The following is a 15823-nucleotide window of genomic DNA, read 5'->3' as shown; positions in this document are numbered from 1 at the left end:
AGATCCCCGCTCAGTCCTCTCCTCTCCAGACTAAGCAGGCCCGGAGAGCCCCCTCAGCCTCTCCTCAGGAGAGGTGCGCCAGTCCCGTCATCACCTCTATGCCCCCCTCCGCTGGAGCCTCTCCAGGAGCTCCTTGCCTTTCCTGCCCTGAGGAGCCCAGAACTGGACACAGCACTGCGGAAAGAGCCGAGTAAAAAGGCGGCATCAGCTCCCTCCGCCTCCTACCACTGCTCCTCCCGATTCACCCGGGAAATGCATCCAGGGCGTTGGACCGGGATGTGCGCGCGGCCTGCGCATGCGCGGGGTGTCAGGGCCGGGCCGAGCCGATGCTGCAGTGCCTCCGTCCCGCGGATGCATAACCCCGTTTTCCACGGTATGTCAATGTCTCTTAAGCAGCCAAGACTCAGCAACTCCATGGGATGGGGTTTGTAAAAAGGATCCTGGTTATGGCCTTGATCTGCAGCTCCATGAGGGGATTTCCACAAACCTTGGGCAAGGAGCAATTAAGTCCTTGCCAGTTCCTTACACGGGACAGTTCGTTTGTGTTCGATGTTTTAAAACGATCTTGTAGGGAATCCAGACACGAGTCCAGACATCACACACTTAAAAGGGTTTCTTAATCCATTTCCCGTGTTCCCCACCCCAAACAAAAAACAAACAAAAAGACCCAAAGCAAACAAAAAAACAAACCAAAAAAAAAAAAAAAAAAAAAAAGGAGGCTAAAGATCAGGGTTTACTGAGAACAATTCAGGCCAAGATACTTTTCACGACTAGGTGATTCCATAGGATTCAGTCAGGCATCTGAGGGTGGTGATCTGGGGGAGGGTTCTTCACTTGCAGGACAATTTTTAGATATGGTCTGTACTGCAGCCACTGAAAGGCTCCCTTGGGAGCTGCCTGAGTAGAAGCAATGCCTGCCTGGGTGGTGTGGGATTGTAACGCACAACAACAGGGGGCTGTTGAGCCTGGTCTTTTTATGGGAGGGAGAGGGTTGCACATCCTAGGAGAAGAAAAACATCACCCTGGTTCTAACATTGACCTCAGAAGTGCTGATGTCTCCGCACCTCACATGTGACACAGATTGTCCTCTTTTTAGTGCATGAACAAGCTTCATCCACGTTTATTTTTGTTTGATGTAAAATACTTCTTTCTCCTTAGTGCATTCAGTTCCAAGGACTGGCAAGACATTTGCTTTTGAAGTAACACCACGTGAATGTGCTAAGGTGGAAGTGAATCTCTGCTTGCCTTGACAGCCAGGACAGCTCAATCCAGGATCTTGAGAAAAAAAAAAAAGAAAAAAGAATCGTTCTTTTGGCTTCAGACTTTGAGGTAACAGCTCTCTGAAGACAGGCTTCTTCCAAACCTGGTACAAAATCGGTGCTTTTGGAAATGTTCTGAGTTCTGTATCAGCTTTCTGGGCTCTGCTCTTTGTCAAATAAAATGTTGGCTGTCAGCGCCCCTTTGACAGTTTTCCCAAGACCCTGTAAGTGATACAACTTTCAGTGCTGGTCTTTCTGTGGACTCTGGGTGTTGATGGGTCATCAGGGAGACCAAACTGAATGGTCTGTGCCTGCAGACCTGCTCTTGTGGCTGCCATGAGGGCAGCTCAGGACATCTCCCTCCTGGCAGCCTGGGGTTGTTTCTAAAATGTTCTTTAGTATTGATCTGGTCTCTGAAGTTTCCCTTTGATATTGAAAACCATCAGTTTTCTTCTGCCAGTTTGGCCCCACTGACTTATTCCTGCTGTTTTTTCCTCAGCATCAGAGGGGAGCACTCAGGGAAGCAGCCTGTCCTTCTGGCCAAGCTACCTGGGCCCACATCACTTCTCCAGCCTCAGCAAAGACACTGGATTTGCCAAGCCTCAACTTGTCACTGCCACTTGAGCCCTGGAAGAGCTCAGAGGAGATCCTCAGGGTCCCTGGTTGTGCCTGGATTGGTGCTGGTGGGTGAAGTGAGCAGCTGCCCGGGGTGAGGGGAGCGCTTGCAGCCAGGTTCAGGATGGGTTTGGTCACCCCAGGGCTGGGGGAACGTGGGGGTGGATGTGATCTAGGCTTATCTGTGAGATGGGGGAGGCATCCCTGAAAGACTGGAGGGTGGTCAGATGGTGTGACAACAGGAGTCCTGTTGGAGCTGTTAGAAGAGGGAGGAGGTGATCTCAGTCTGTGCATTTCTTGCAGAGGAGGAGCATCCGCACGAAGCAGCAGGTGAGCCTGGCAGGGCTGCCTGCAGCTTGGGACAGCACACTCATGGTCCCCAGGAGCGGCCTCCAGCCTGCAGCTGGCACCTCCTACAGATACAAACTGCAGTGCCTCTGGTAAGGGCTCTGCTCCCTGTGAGGGCCTTCTGTGGGCTGCCTGAGGGGTGTCCTCATGCCCTGCTCGCTGTGTCTGCAGGACCCAGGTGAGGCAGATCGCCAGGGAGAGGGACAAGGCGAGGCTCAGTTTGGAGAAGGCAGAGAGACACTGCCTGCAGCTGGGCAGGGAGCTGGATGAGCAGTACATTGCTCTTGAGCACACCCAGAGCAAGCTCAGGTAGGAGGGGTTCTTTTGGTGGGGTGGAGAAAATGTGCTCACACATCCCTTTTGAATCTCCCACTTGTTTTGCCAATGCGTCAGTGGCAGGAAAATCCTTGAAGACCCCTCTCCACCCCTATGATCTCAGCATCCTTCCGACAAAGCTCTCATCTCCTGCTTGTGGCCATCCAGGAACATGCTCTGTCTGTCCCAACCATGTTGCTTTTTTTCCCCAGGAATGTTCAGGCAGAAATAGAGGCAAAAGAGCTGCTTTTGCAGCAAGCAGTGAGTCACCAGGCAAAGCTGGAGGCTGCTACACAGCTCCTCCAGGGCAAAGAGGCCAACCTGCAAGGGAGACTGAACCATGTGATGAATGTAAGTACAGCTGCCTTGGATGAAACACCTTCGCTCTTTCAGAGGTGGCAAAGCAGAGGTGGTGACAAATATAGATGGTTCACTTTGCTCTTGTTGGGAAGAACAGGAATTTTATGGAGAAGAATCATCAGCCACATCCATCCAGTTGTATTAAATACAGAACTTGTTACCTTGCCATGCCATTACTAAACTGCTGTGTTGTCTGTTGGCAGTGGTTTGGCCCTTGGTAACACCTGAAAACACAATGGCCAAAGCTAAAATTGTGCCAGGGGCCATGTCAAAGGCATGATGGTGTCTGCATGCCTGGGATTACCCCAGCTCAGTGTAGAAGTACAGATGGAGATAGCTCAGGACTTGCTGCCTTTGTTAACTGTGAGGGAAACCACAATTTTGGGGAGCGGAGGTGGAGCTGATCCTGTTTAGCTCTTACTGTGCAAAACCCACTCCTGTCCTTTGGAGACATGAGCCCATGTGGTATCAGCAATATGCTCTCCTGTCATGGGTTAAGAATGATGCTCCCCAGTTTTTTACCAAGACTCCCCAAACCACGCTGCCGCTTGCTCACTCCCCACTTTTCAGTGGCAGGAGAATGGGAGGCACAAAAGGCAAAGACCATGGGTTGAGATAAGAACAATTTACTGGAAACAGCAGTGAGATAAGAAACAACCAGTGACAGCAACAGTATTAACAACAAAAGTGTATAAAAGAGAGGGTGATTTACATGCCAAATGCTCATTGCAGAGCAGCCACATTTTCTCTGGAAGGCACCTCCTTCTCCCTGGAATATAGAGAGAGTGCCTTCCCTCTGACCCCAATGAATGAGGTGGTTCAGAATAACATCTGGGCTTTAGCCACATCCCCTTCTGGTTACTGCAAAAATCAGCCCTGTCCTGGCTAAAACCAGGCCATGTCCAGGGTCTCTTGGGAGCTGTGGTTGTCCTGCTGATATGCCAGTTGTTTTACAGCTCTCTGCTGAGTACCTGTGGCTAATAAACCCATCCTGCCATGTCAGGACCCACTGCAGCAGGGAAATCTCCATTTTATTTGCAGGAGAACACACAGCTACAAAACAAGGTCACAGAGATGGCTGAGAAACTGTCAGCCTCTGAGGAAATGGTGTTGGAGCTGCAAAAAGAACTCGACCACATTGTGAAGGATAAGGTAACCTTTCTCTATTGCAGTTAAATAAGAACTTTTCAGGAATTCATAAAAAAATTGATCTTGCTTATTTTTGTCAGTTGCTATGGTCTCCCCCTGTGTGAGCTCTCCTGTGCTTTAATGACAACCTGGAAGCTGGGAAAGAAAAAAAAAGGTGTGAGGAAAGTTTCCAAGTTTCCAGTTGTAGAGAATTCTGCAAATCTGCAGTCTTCCAAGGGAAAACTTACAGAGTTCAGTTTCCAGAAAAGTTTTATTTTTTCTAGTATTGAAGTAAAGGGCTTGTTTTAGTATCTTCCACTCCTAAAATGAATCTGGGAAAAGAAGTGAGTCTGTGATCTTGTTAGCCAGGAAATCCTGCCTTTGCTGTCTCACATGTGGAGAAAATTGTTTTTCCTCCTCTTTCAAACCCATCCCACAGGTGATGGGCCGTTTAGGGAGCCTTCTGTTGAATGTATGGGTGTGCCCCGTGACCCCAGGGATTTAGCAGAGCTTTTGACTCTCCATTTGGAGCTGATTTTCCTGATGAGAAGTGCTTCTTTGTGCAGCTGGAGCAGGGGGAGCCCCACAGCCCAGAGTTCCTGAAGCAGAGCGAGCGCTTTGCCGAGATTGTCCTGGAATACGAGCGGCAGTGCCAGGTACGTGTGGGCAGCCCTGCCAGTGTCACACTGCTGCTCTCTGCAGCACATCTCTGGGCCACTTGGGCCTGAGGGAGTGGAAGGAGGCAGACCTGATCTTAGGGCAGAGGGATCCCTCTTACCTTGCTCAGAGTGCTGTCTCCTTACTCCTGAAGCCCTCCATGGGTTGTTTGCCTTGCAGGGATTTTGGCAGGAGAGAGTAGGGGTGGATCATAAATTCCTTCCTGCTTGTAGCCATGGACTATTTTGTTGGAACCATGTACCTCTGTTGTTAAGGACAGGCCCTGGGCTCTGTTGGATTTCTTCTTGAGCACGAGGAGAAAGCTGTTCTCCTAATTTGGAAACCAAATTAACAGCTAAAGTCTTCTATCTTTTTGTTTTTCCTTCCTTCTTGCCCCCACTTTAAAAAAACCCTAAAAATCTTGTTGCTGCTGAACTCTGCTAGAGAGTCAAGGTAAGCCAGTCCAGATATCTGATGTGTGTGTGTGGTCCAAGAATTGGTGCTGTGTGTATTGCAACTCCTGCAGGGTGCTGTGCTCCTTCCCAGAGCTTGGGGCTCTCTGAGGCATGAGCAAAAACTCCATTTCCCTTCTCCCATTTTTAACGTGTGTCTCTTGCATTTTTAACTAGTGTATCTTTAACTGGTGCTGGGTGCTCTGTTCTTTGAGTCCTGTGCTTGTCACATTGCCTGTTTGTTCCCAGATGCTGTGTGTGGCTGGGGAGCACCCCTGAGCAGGGACAGGGACAGTCACATACCCCCAGCAAGGGCTGAAATGCAGCAAAGCCATTCTGTGGATGCATCAGGCAGCCCTTCTCCAAGCTGTGATTAAAGGCAAACATTCTCAAGCACTATCCAGTGCAGCATTGCTCCAGGTGGCACCAGAGGGTTGAATATGCTCAATGCTGCAATTTTTCCTCTCGTTGAGCAGCCCCAGAGTTGTCCATGAGAATGCTGATGGGTGGAAAGGTTTGACCTTCAGGCTTCACCTGCCCCTATGAAGGCACCCACTGGGGTTTATCCTTTACCCTCGTTGAATGCTCTCAGCCCCCCTTTCCTGTTTAGAATGGAGATGAAACAAACTGGGTTTGCATTTGTCTACATCTGCTCAGTAATATTTGTTACCTGCAAGTGTCCTAGTTCATAGTATCTCACAGCACATCAGTTTCCTGGGTGGCAGGATATGGGATGGAATTGGATGTCTGCTCAAAGTGAACAGTCCAGAAGAAGGCAGGATGCCTTGTATGCTGTTGCTTCCAGTACAGGATAGAGGATGTGAAGTGAAGCAAGCAGCTGCCCCTCTCCAGACCCCTCCATGGAAGTGGCTCATGGCACTGCTGTGGTGGCTCATTACTTGGTGTTCAGCTCTGGGATTCCTGCTGATGGAGATGGGATAAACTCCTATACTGGCCTTGGGGTGTCTCTGGCACCAGGACCTGCCTCGTGCTGTGCTTCCCATGGGATCAGCACCTTCTTCCCTTGTTTTATTCCTTCTGCAACCTGGAAAAGTTTCCTCCCAGAGGCCTGTGGGCTTTGCTTCCCTGTGAATCCTGCTGGTTGCCTTCTCTGCATAGAGTAGTGCTTGTTGGCCAGCCCGTGTGCCCACAACAGAGCCTTGAGGATGTAAATACAAACCCCTGGGTGTGTGCTGGGATCATGATGTTTCTTCTGTGTTGGATTCCACCAGTGATTATTTAGGTCAGGAGGGTCTCAGGAGGCCCAGCCCCCTGAGGTGTTGGCAAACCCCTGGTTTTGTGTGCTTTTGTGCTTTACAGTGTGTAGTGATGGTGGTCTTGGAAATCTGGGGTTATATTTCTTCTTTGACTCCTCCAAATTGTCTTATGTGTTCCTTTGTTTGGGAAGGCTGTGCTGGGGCCGGGGGAGGCCCTGCCAGGAGCTTTGCAGGAGCTTTGTCCTGTGTCCTGAGCAGTGTTTGTTCCAGGTGCTGTACGAGCAGAACGGAGCGCTGCGGAGGGAGCTGCAGGGGCTGCGCCTCCAGCTGCAGGAGAGCAGGGCTGAGGGAGGGCTGCCAGCAGCAGGTAACGTGCAGGAGGGCTCAGGGCCCATCCTCTCAGCAATGACAAAGCTCCCTCTGCCTCCAAGTCTGCATGGGAGTGTGGGGAGGCTTGTTGTGCCTGAACTACTGCTGCCAGTTCTGGTACTGGGTAGCCATGGGAGGGAAGAAGGAGAGGATGGGTGGTGGGGAGGAGGGGGATGGAGGAGAGGAGGGTTTTCCAGCTTCAGAGTTGCTGATGGAACCTGTGAGCTGGCAGATTCTCAGTGTTGAACATGCTGAGGAAACAATGCAATAAAGAGGAAGTAGCCCCAAACTGTGGGTTGGAAAATTCAAGTTGAGCATTAGATGAAAGCTTCTGGCCAAGAGGGTGATGCAGCCCTGGGACTAGTTGCCAGGTAGATGGGGAATGTTCATCTTTTGGGGTTGTATGCAATCCCCCAAACCCCTTATGGACTAGATGAAGCTGCAGCCAATCCTGATTGGTCCTGTCTTGTAGGCCTCCCCTCTGACATCACACCCCTCTCCAAGCCCTCTTGTTCTACTTCTGTGTTTCCAGAAATGTCACTCCCAGTGGAGCAGCTCCAAGAGCAGCTGCAGGGCCTGAAGGTGCAGCTGGAAACTAAGGTGAGTGGGGTGGGGGGAGATGTCCTGACTGCTTGTCACACAGCTGCTGCTACAGTGTGACTGATGAGACATCTGCTCCAGTAGGGTTGCTGGAGGGAGAGCTCAGGCTGGGGAGCAGGGTGGTGCCTCATCACTCTGTGGGGTCATTTCCTGTGCTTCTCCAGCTTGCCTTGGCTGGCAGGAGGGTTTGGAGCCTTTGCCTCATTGGCTGTCAGAGGCTCTCTGGAAATCACTGTCACCTTGTGAAATGTTTGTGTGGGTCTTATGAGGAACCAGAGATCACTCAGTGTTGTTGTCACAGTAAAAGCAGGGACAGGACCAAGAGGAGAAGCAGCCAGGTGTCTCCTGATGGTAGGGGCTGTATCAGAGCCTTGTCACCCTTGGCTTGCAGCACACTTCTAACCTGCTGCTCTGAGGTGACAGTGTGAGCCCAGCCTCCTCTTCAGACAGCTGTGAATGCTCATGGGAGAGGCCTCAGTTTCCACATTTACTCCTTTTGCTGCTGAATTGACAGGTCTGTGATGCTTGCTGGGTTTTGTGTTGCAGCAATGCAAGAGAAAATCCTAAACTGCCCTGCAGGTGACAGAACAGTTCAAGGAGCACAAAGCTGCCTACAGATCTTTTGTCTGCTTTATAGTCCTGCCTTTGTGCACATCAAATCCTGGAGTTTCTGGTGTTCACAGGGGAGTTGTGGGGAGCAGCAGCTTCTTACCAGCACATCCTGACAAGGAACCACTCTGCATTGGAGGAGGGATACGAGGAGCCAGTGGCAGATGATGCCCTGGCCTCTCCCTTCTCCTCTCTGGGGCTCCTTGCAAACAAGAGAATGGGGAGAACTGTGCTGCTTGCTGGCAGCAGCCTGAAAGAAAAAGAATTGGGACCCACTGGTTTTTGCTTGTTAGACACTAATGCATGAGCCTGATAGTTCAGCAGGGACCAGAACTGCCTGAAGAGAGTCCTCTGTTGAGTGGGACCAATAGATCAGTCTGAATTGGAGCTATTGGAGGAGAGGAAAGCTCTCAGGAGCATGGTGCTGATATCCCAATCCTATGTCCTTCCAACAGATAAACTGTTATGAGGATGAAATAGAGTTAATGTGGAAAAACTTTGAGAGGGAGAGGAAGGACAGTGAGGAAAGTTTCAAGGCTGAGATGTGCAAGATGGAATACCAGAAAAGAGATCTTGAAGTAACAGTTGCAAAGTACTGGGCTATAATTAATGGGCTGGAAGAGCAAAAATGGGAATGGACCCAGAGAGGTTTGAGATGGAGCAGGCCAGGGTGGGACTGCAGCATACTGAAGACATTTGCCATCCAGGGCAGCAGCTGGACCAGGAAGAGAAGAAATAAAGACACAGCACAGGGACAGAGTGAGCCTGGGGTCTGCCACTGTTCTCTTTCTGGGGCTAAGGAGGAGATTAGGGGTGCATGTCCTGCTCATACCTGAGTAGGTTGGGCTGATTTTTCACAGGGCTGGAGAGCTGCTTTAATTTGGAAGAAAACCTGGGCAGAATTGCAGGGCTGCAATTGTTTGAAGTGAGACATCCAACTCCCCTTACATGAATGCTTTTATTTCAGGACTCTAAGTTTCCCTGCATGTTCTACAAGGCTGTGTTAGAGGCAGTGCCCAGCAAAGACTGTATCTTAACATAGTGAGAGATATAAAAGAACTTTCATTAGTGTTTTCTTATTACCTCTTTCTTGGTCCTTCAGCAAACCTGCCTCTACTTGCTAGATGATCACAACTTGCTATCTTAAAAGCAGTAAAAAATGTCTTCAGTTTCTCCATATAGGTAAAAGAGACTGGTTTGTGGAAGAAAGAGGTTGTCACTGAATAACTATTTATGTTCCCTTCCTCCTGCCTCTGCCCTGCTGCATCTCCCTTTGGGATCAGGGTTCCCCTTGGCAATATGCCAGCAGAGGATTTTGCTAGGTCATTATCACTGTTTTAGGGCTGAGATATGGGGTAGGTGAGGGAGAAGGGAGGTGATTTGGCTGAAGTCTGTGGTAGACCAGGGAAACAAACCCAAATAACAGGAATACAAGGCATTTAAGCTGTTTTATCTCTGGTGAATGGCAGATGGACTGACTGCAGTGGGGAGCTTTCGGAGTTGCTGGAAAAGATGTAATTGGATGTCTTTAAGAAGTGCAAAAGGTGTGGGAACTTTCTGTGAAGTTTAACAAATTGCCTTAACTTTGCAACATAGAAAACCCTTTGTATTGCATCTCCAGCAAATGTACATTCAGAGGCTGGCTGAGCATTTCAGGCTGTGATATCAAACCCAGGTCAGCAAGATGGTTTTTGTCTTTAGGAAAGATGCAGAGGCTGAGCATAGCAAGAGTTGTCATGGAGTGAATGCCAGCATGAGGACAGCTGTAAGACTTCATTGCAGCAGCACTGGTGTGAGAGGAGGTGATTTCCCAACAATGAAGGCTCCAAGGTGAGGCCTTCCAGAGCAGGGTACCCATGAGAGGCAGCAGTGGAAACAGAAGAAAAAAGACCAAGTCTCTGTGGAAGTGCAGGCAGCTCAAGTTGTAAGAAAAGGTTAATGATGAACACGCCAAGATGTGAAAAATGCTGGGTGTTGGGTATGACAAGATTAAAAAGGCACCAGGATGAAATGGGAGTAATGCAGAGACAGTGAAGCTGAGGGCTCTGCTGTTGGAAGGGACAAGGTGACTGGAGAGCTGTCCTCTGCGGGAAAATGAGCTGATCCTCTAAGACTCAGATGAGCAGGTAGACCAAAATCTTCTGTTGCAACTTCATCACTGAGGGAACAGAGAAGAAATGAGCAATTGTATGATGGACACACCAGTGCAAACAGTGCAGATGTTTGTTGTAACAAATGGCCTGTTCAATCTAGCAGCTGGAGGCAAAGTGGAAAGCATTTGTCAGGGAGAAATTGAATCTTGATAGACAAGGGGATGTGCTTGGGAAGGAGGCAGAGTTAAATGCCTTCAAAGAGCAGACATCTCAGGACATAAACCTGACCTGCAGGGCAAGAAGAGAAGGAAAAAAGCTCTGGGAGACAGTGGTGTAACAGCATAGGAGGAAACCTGACATTCAGGCTGTCAATACAGAGCTGAAGAGGAAGAGGAACAGGTTGAAACTGGAGCTGATGCAGCTCAAAGATATTGTGCAGTACTTGGAAAATGAACCCAGAGCTCAAGAGAGTGTCAGGTTTGACTGCAAAGGTAGTTTGAAGATCTAACATGCTGCTGCAAAGAAAAAGCAGAGGCTTTGTGAGACACAAGGCTGCTGAACACTGTAACAGCAGCTGTGTTCTCTTGGATGTTCCAACAGCAGCTTTGTTCTGCTGCTCTCATGAAGTGGGCTATGAGCTAGGATACTTCCAATTAATAAATATTACTGAGCACATGTGGACAAAAGCAATATTATGCACATGTAGACAAAAGCTACATTATGTCTTTTACTGATGGTGGGAGTGTGGTCAGGGAGCTGGGATGTGCTCCTGTGGCTGTGGCTGACTGCACACTCATCTCCTCTGCCACATGGATGTTGGAGATGCCACAGGAAGCACAGCATGTGAATCCAATGTAAAATTCCCAAAAGCAGCTGCACTGAGGTGAGCAAACACCACATGGATTGGTCCTTGTGCTTCAAGGAGGGAGGAAGAACTTCCTCACACAGCTCTCTGCATGCCACAGGCACTGCCACAAACTGCAGTGCTGTCCTCCCTGCCAGGATGGATGGTCTGTTATCCTGCACCTTCCCTTGAGGGATTTGGGTCCTGTATGGCTCTGGTGTTTAGCAGCAGTTGTTGGATAGGAGTGTCCAACACAGGACTAAGGTTCATTCCCACATGTGCCAGTATTCATGGCCTTCTGGGAGACTGGGAGTACCCACAGAAGGATAATGAGGCCACCTTGATTTGGAGTCCCAGCTTTGTGTCCAGCACTGTGGAATCACAGAGGCCTCACAAACAAGCTGATGTCTTCAGACCTGGCTTTATTGCAGTTGAGGGGTTGGCCTCACCACCTGTCACCCTGTAATGAAGTCTTGGTGTGTCTGGATGAGTCAAATAACTTTGTATCCACAGGACTGCCAAATAATTTTAGCCAGCTGGAAGCCACATCAATTCAGTCTGATGGTCTTTGTCCTTATTCCCCTTTATTTCCCTTCCCCTGAAGACCTGCTCCTTCTCTAGTCTAGTCTCTTGATTGTCCCCACATGTTTTGCCTGAGCTATGGGAAGGTTTTTTCTCAGTTTTTCTTAGTCCTTAGCTGTCATTGGAAACCAAATTGGAAGAAATCGGGGAGCCAGCACAGAATGCCAGCCCCCAAATGGGGCTTGTGCATGGTTTTCTAACTCTGCTGTCTCTCCCTGCACAGGAGACCCGTGCTGGCTGCTGGAGAACAGCTTGCTGAAGAGTTAACATGGGATGGATTTCCTCCTTAGGAAGCTTTAGATAGGTACTGGGGTCACCCACTGAGCCATAAATCTGGGGAGAGACAGGTTTCTGGTGTGGATGATCCCCATCTGCTAAACTGTCCCTCCCATTGTTCTTCATTCCTTGGTTTTAGGTCTCTGACAGCATTGCAGGACTTCGGATGTCCCCAGGCTGTCTGCCCTGGGCTGGGCTGGGCTGAGTCACCTGCTGGGGCAGAGGCACCTGACTCACTCCTACATTGATTCAGGGCCATATCTATTTTGGCTTGGCTTTGCTTCCTGTTGCAGGCCAAACCCAGATGTGGGACTACCCAAAACAGGGCTCTCCTCTGGGGGCTGTTCTTTGCTGCTCTGTGGCCTGAAGCTGATCCTATCCCTCTTCCCAGCAGCAAGAACAGGAGTGAGTTGGGTAGAGAGAAGCTGGAGGAGCTGAGAGGCTGAAACAGCAGAGTTAACAGCATTGGTAGGAAGCCATCAACCCCAACTGCCAGGCTCTTGGCTGAAGGATTTAGAAGGGCAAAAACTGCACATGTTCATAGAGGAGAGCAAAAATATTTGTTTCAAACATTCAAACCCAGTCTTCCTTTGAAGGACCAGCTTCATCTTATAACTTGTAAAGCAGTGAAAACTTGTGTGACATTGAAAGTCTTACAGAAGGGGAAAGTCTGTAATGATTTAATGACTTTCACTACTTTCACTCTTTCTCCCTGAGCTTTCTCTCCCTCCCAGTCTCACACCCACATGGCTCAGTCTTTGTTGCCTGTGTTCCCACCCCAAGCATCCTGTGCATGACTTGTTCTTTCTTTTCTCCACCTTTTCCAGAGTGATGAGGGCAAGGAGGGGCTCTCTCACCAGGATGTCAAGAGGCCTCAGCTGGGCTGTGAGCCCCCTGAGCACAAGGCTGGTGACAGTGCTGGCCCTGGCACTGCCCAGCTGCACAGCCAGAGCCTTCTGGAGGCTGAGTGGCTACGAGGGGCAGAGATTGCTGCCAGGCTGGAGCACCACCAGAGGCATGCAGCATGCTGGATGGAGATGGAGCTGCTCCAACAGCAGCTCCAGGCCTCACAGGAAAAGGTGAGTGTCCTTCATTCAGTGGCAGGCTGCTGATGAACTCTGTGATGTTGGTGTTGTCCTGCCTGGGGCTGTGCTGGACACTTTCCCCAGAAGGGAGGGTGTCCAAATTTTCAGAAAAATGTTGTACTCTTCCTCTTTGTGGAGGAAAAAGGATTCTCCCTCCTGCTCAGCCATCCATGGCTGAATCCAGTTCAGGTGCAGCTGGGGAGAGCTCCTTGCTTGCTTGTCCCTGTGATGCCCTCCTATCCTTGTCCTGTGCAGGCTGGCTGGGCAGAGGGGAGGTGGCTCTCACAGGGGTGCCAGGAGCTGTGGTTCCCCATGGCTCAGCTGACAGAGGAGCTGGAGCAGTGGCAGAATTGGATAAGGGTTGGGAAGGGATGACAGCAGCCAGGCAGGGCTTGTTGAGTGATGGGAAATGAGGTGGTTAGAGCAGAGCAATGTGGATCACCAGGACAGAGGGAGGAAAGCCAATGTGAGAAACCTTCCAATGTGTTATTAATCCTCTCCTGCATTTTACCCTGGGGACTGGCTTTCCAAAGTACAGCTTACCTATGCCAGCCATCCCAAAGTTGGACCAGATCTGCTTCCCATTACCAGTTTTGCCCTTTGCTGGTGACAGGAAGCAGAGGACATGTAGTACAGGACATTCAGTACATCACAGCTAGCCTGGGATGTATCCAAGAACCCAAGTGAGCAGCCCCTCTGTCTCTTGCTCTTGTAGCCCTTGGTCCTGGGACTCCCTCCCAGAGAATCCTCCTGCTCCTCACTGCTCAGGGGGAAGCAGGGGGAAGCAGGGGGAAGCATCTCTCAGCAAGGGGTCTCTGTGTCTCCTCCTGCAGCTCTCAGTGCTCTCACTCCCTTGCTTTGCAGGCTGCCCAGTGAGCACTACTGCCATGGTGCTGCAGCTCTGCTGTGCCTGTGCTGGGGTGAGAGCTGAGGCGAGGGCTGAGGGCACTGTCTGACCTCTCCTCTGCCCCAAAACACAGCCTGGCCTGTCCTGTTGTGGGCTCAAAGCTGTAACCAGCTGTCAACCTTTCTGTGTTCCAGCTTTTGGAAGCCAAAGCTAGCCTGAGCCTCACCCAGGCCCAGTACACTCTGCAGTTGCAGCAGGCCAAGGCTCAGATAAACAGCATGGTGCCAAAGAAGCAGTTTGAGCAGCTGCAAAACACCCTGAGAGAGGAACAGTGCAAGACTCAGCAGCTCCAGGAAAGCCTCCAGCTGCAGGCTGAGCAGACATGCAGGCAGCTGGTCAGGATCCAGGTAAGCAGGGAATTGCAGGAGCTCAGTCAAGGGTACTGTGAAGGGAACACTGGAAGGCAGCTGTGATTGAAGCCACCAGAGGTTTGGGTGGAAGATGGTAAAGAACCCACAAAGAAAATGCACTTACCTTCAAATTCAGCTGCAACTTTAATTCTTCATGAATCCTCCAGTCACCAGCCTGCACTCAAACAGGTGAATTTATCTCTAGGGCACTGAGCAACCAGGTGTTGGGTTTTTGTGAGTTTGTCTTCTGGGCAAAGATAGGGCAAATTATAACCTAAGGAATTGTAATGAGCAGGCACAAGGAGACTTTGTCTCTCCCTGAGCTTTCCTGGATGTGGCTGGGAAAGGGGAGGCCAATGGCTTATTTTTTATAGAAAAAACTGCTGGAAAATCTGTGCCTTGTCTTAAACTGGTTGGGTGCAGACCTAGGGAAGGTTGTGCTGCTCTAGACCCCTGTCCCACTGCTCTTCGTATCCTGCACCTCTGATGGACCCCCCTGCTCTGCCTCAAGGAGCATGAGGGTCTGTGAACAGGGCCTGTTGGGGAAATGTACAGTCCAGGGTTGCCAGAGGCCAGGAGAGTGCAGGGACAACCCACATACAGACTTTCTTGCCCTCTGCAGGAGGAACACGAGCAGCTGCTGCAGGCAGCTGTGGAGCAGGCAGAGGGGCTGGAGCAGAGTCTGAGGAATGCTGAAGCTGTGCTGGCAGAGAGGGCAGCTCAGCTCAGAGATGCCCAGGTGAGTGCAGAGGGGCTGGTGCTGTGTGTCGCTGCCCATCTGGTGCCCCTGCATGGGATGCTGAACCTGAAGCCTCCTGTCCCTGCTTTAGGCCCAACTCTCCAGGAACAAGCTCTTGATTGAAGAGCTCCGTGGAGAGAACAGGAGGTTTGCAATGGCTCTGCAGGCTGCTGAGCTGAAGCAGAAGAGCATGGAGCAGAAGAACCAGCTGTTGGAGGAACAAGCCTCAGCTCTGAAGCAGCTTATTGGAAAAATCACACCAGCATCTCTGAGTGGGTGATGGAACATCTGCAGTGGCAGCCCCTGCTCCTGGCTGGGACTGGTCAGGTGCAGAATGGGAGATATGGCTGGGTTGGGAAATCAGCCTCGTCCTCTCTGGTCTTGCCAGGATTTTCCTGTGCAGAAAATAGCAGATGGGGAGCCTAGAGTCCTTTGAGGAAACTGGTCTTATGGATAGCTGAATTTTCCAACTGAAAGCAGCAGCCTTGGTGCCTTTCCCAGTGGCAGTATGCTGTTATGTCATGTTTGTCTCAGGACAGCCAGCTCACAGGATTTCCTTTGGCAGTGTTTGGGGGTGGTGCAGGTGCTCCCTCTCTGCAGAAGGCTGATGTTGGAGCCACAGTTACATCTCGAAAGTCAGGGCAGAAGGGCTTGCAGGACCCTGTGCTTGGTTACTCCTGAGTTGTGGCATTAAAAAATTTGTAATGTTACAGCACCTCCTGCTATTCCCAGTCTGCTCTGTATTTCAGTCACCTTCCCCAACTGCTGCTGAACATTTATTGCCAACAGCTCCTCCTACAGCCTGAGCCCAGGATCCAAACCCAACCAGATTGTGGCCTCTGCAGTGAGCACGACAGAGCAATGCTGTAATGCCCCAGGCATTTATCCTGTTCCTGCATTTTCCCTCAGCTGTTTGCTTTTTCAGCTCCAGTCTGAGATGGAGGCTAAGCAAACCTCCAGTCTTACCTAGGGCTGATGTTTTTGCAAGTGTTTTCCCAGACACAGTGCAAGAGCCTGT

General features: G+C 50.4%; 1 protein-coding gene across 1 annotated transcript; it reads left to right on the top strand.

Moving 5' to 3' along the window:
- Positions 1 to 232: 232 nt before the first annotated feature.
- LOC129119020 (ninein-like protein) lies at positions 233 to 15520 on the top strand. The gene is made up of 14 exons (XM_077176024.1): positions 233 to 373; positions 1159 to 1329; positions 1759 to 1942; positions 2178 to 2314; positions 2394 to 2531; positions 2750 to 2888; positions 3939 to 4049; positions 4592 to 4681; positions 6622 to 6718; positions 7253 to 7320; positions 12552 to 12803; positions 13851 to 14063; positions 14689 to 14805; positions 14897 to 15520. The coding sequence occupies exons 4-14, from the start codon at positions 2247 to 2249 to the stop codon at positions 15083 to 15085; spliced, it is 1482 nt and encodes a 493-aa protein (XP_077032139.1). The 5' UTR covers positions 233 to 373; positions 1159 to 1329; positions 1759 to 1942; positions 2178 to 2246; the 3' UTR covers positions 15086 to 15520.
- Positions 15521 to 15823: the final 303 nt, after the last annotated feature.

The sequence above is a fragment of the Agelaius phoeniceus genome, chromosome 3 (assembly GCF_051311805.1).
Source record: "Agelaius phoeniceus isolate bAgePho1 chromosome 3, bAgePho1.hap1, whole genome shotgun sequence".
Taxonomy (NCBI): Eukaryota; Metazoa; Chordata; class Aves; order Passeriformes; family Icteridae; genus Agelaius; species Agelaius phoeniceus.
The sequence above is the reverse complement of the archived record's forward strand: the minus strand, read 5'-3'. Positions and strand labels throughout refer to the sequence as shown.

Excerpts from the sequence above, each read along its gene's own strand:
- LOC129119020 (XM_077176024.1), top strand. The coding sequence starts at position 2,247 with ATGGTCCCCAGGAGCGGCCTCCAGCCTGCAGCTGGCACCTCCTACAGA. Across the intron at positions 2,532-2,749 it reads CACACCCAGAGCAAGCTCAG|GAATGTTCAGGCAGAAATAG; the intron begins GTAGGAGGGGTT and ends TTTTTTCCCCAG. Across the intron at positions 14,064-14,688 it reads GGCAGCTGGTCAGGATCCAG|GAGGAACACGAGCAGCTGCT; the intron begins GTAAGCAGGGAA and ends TGCCCTCTGCAG.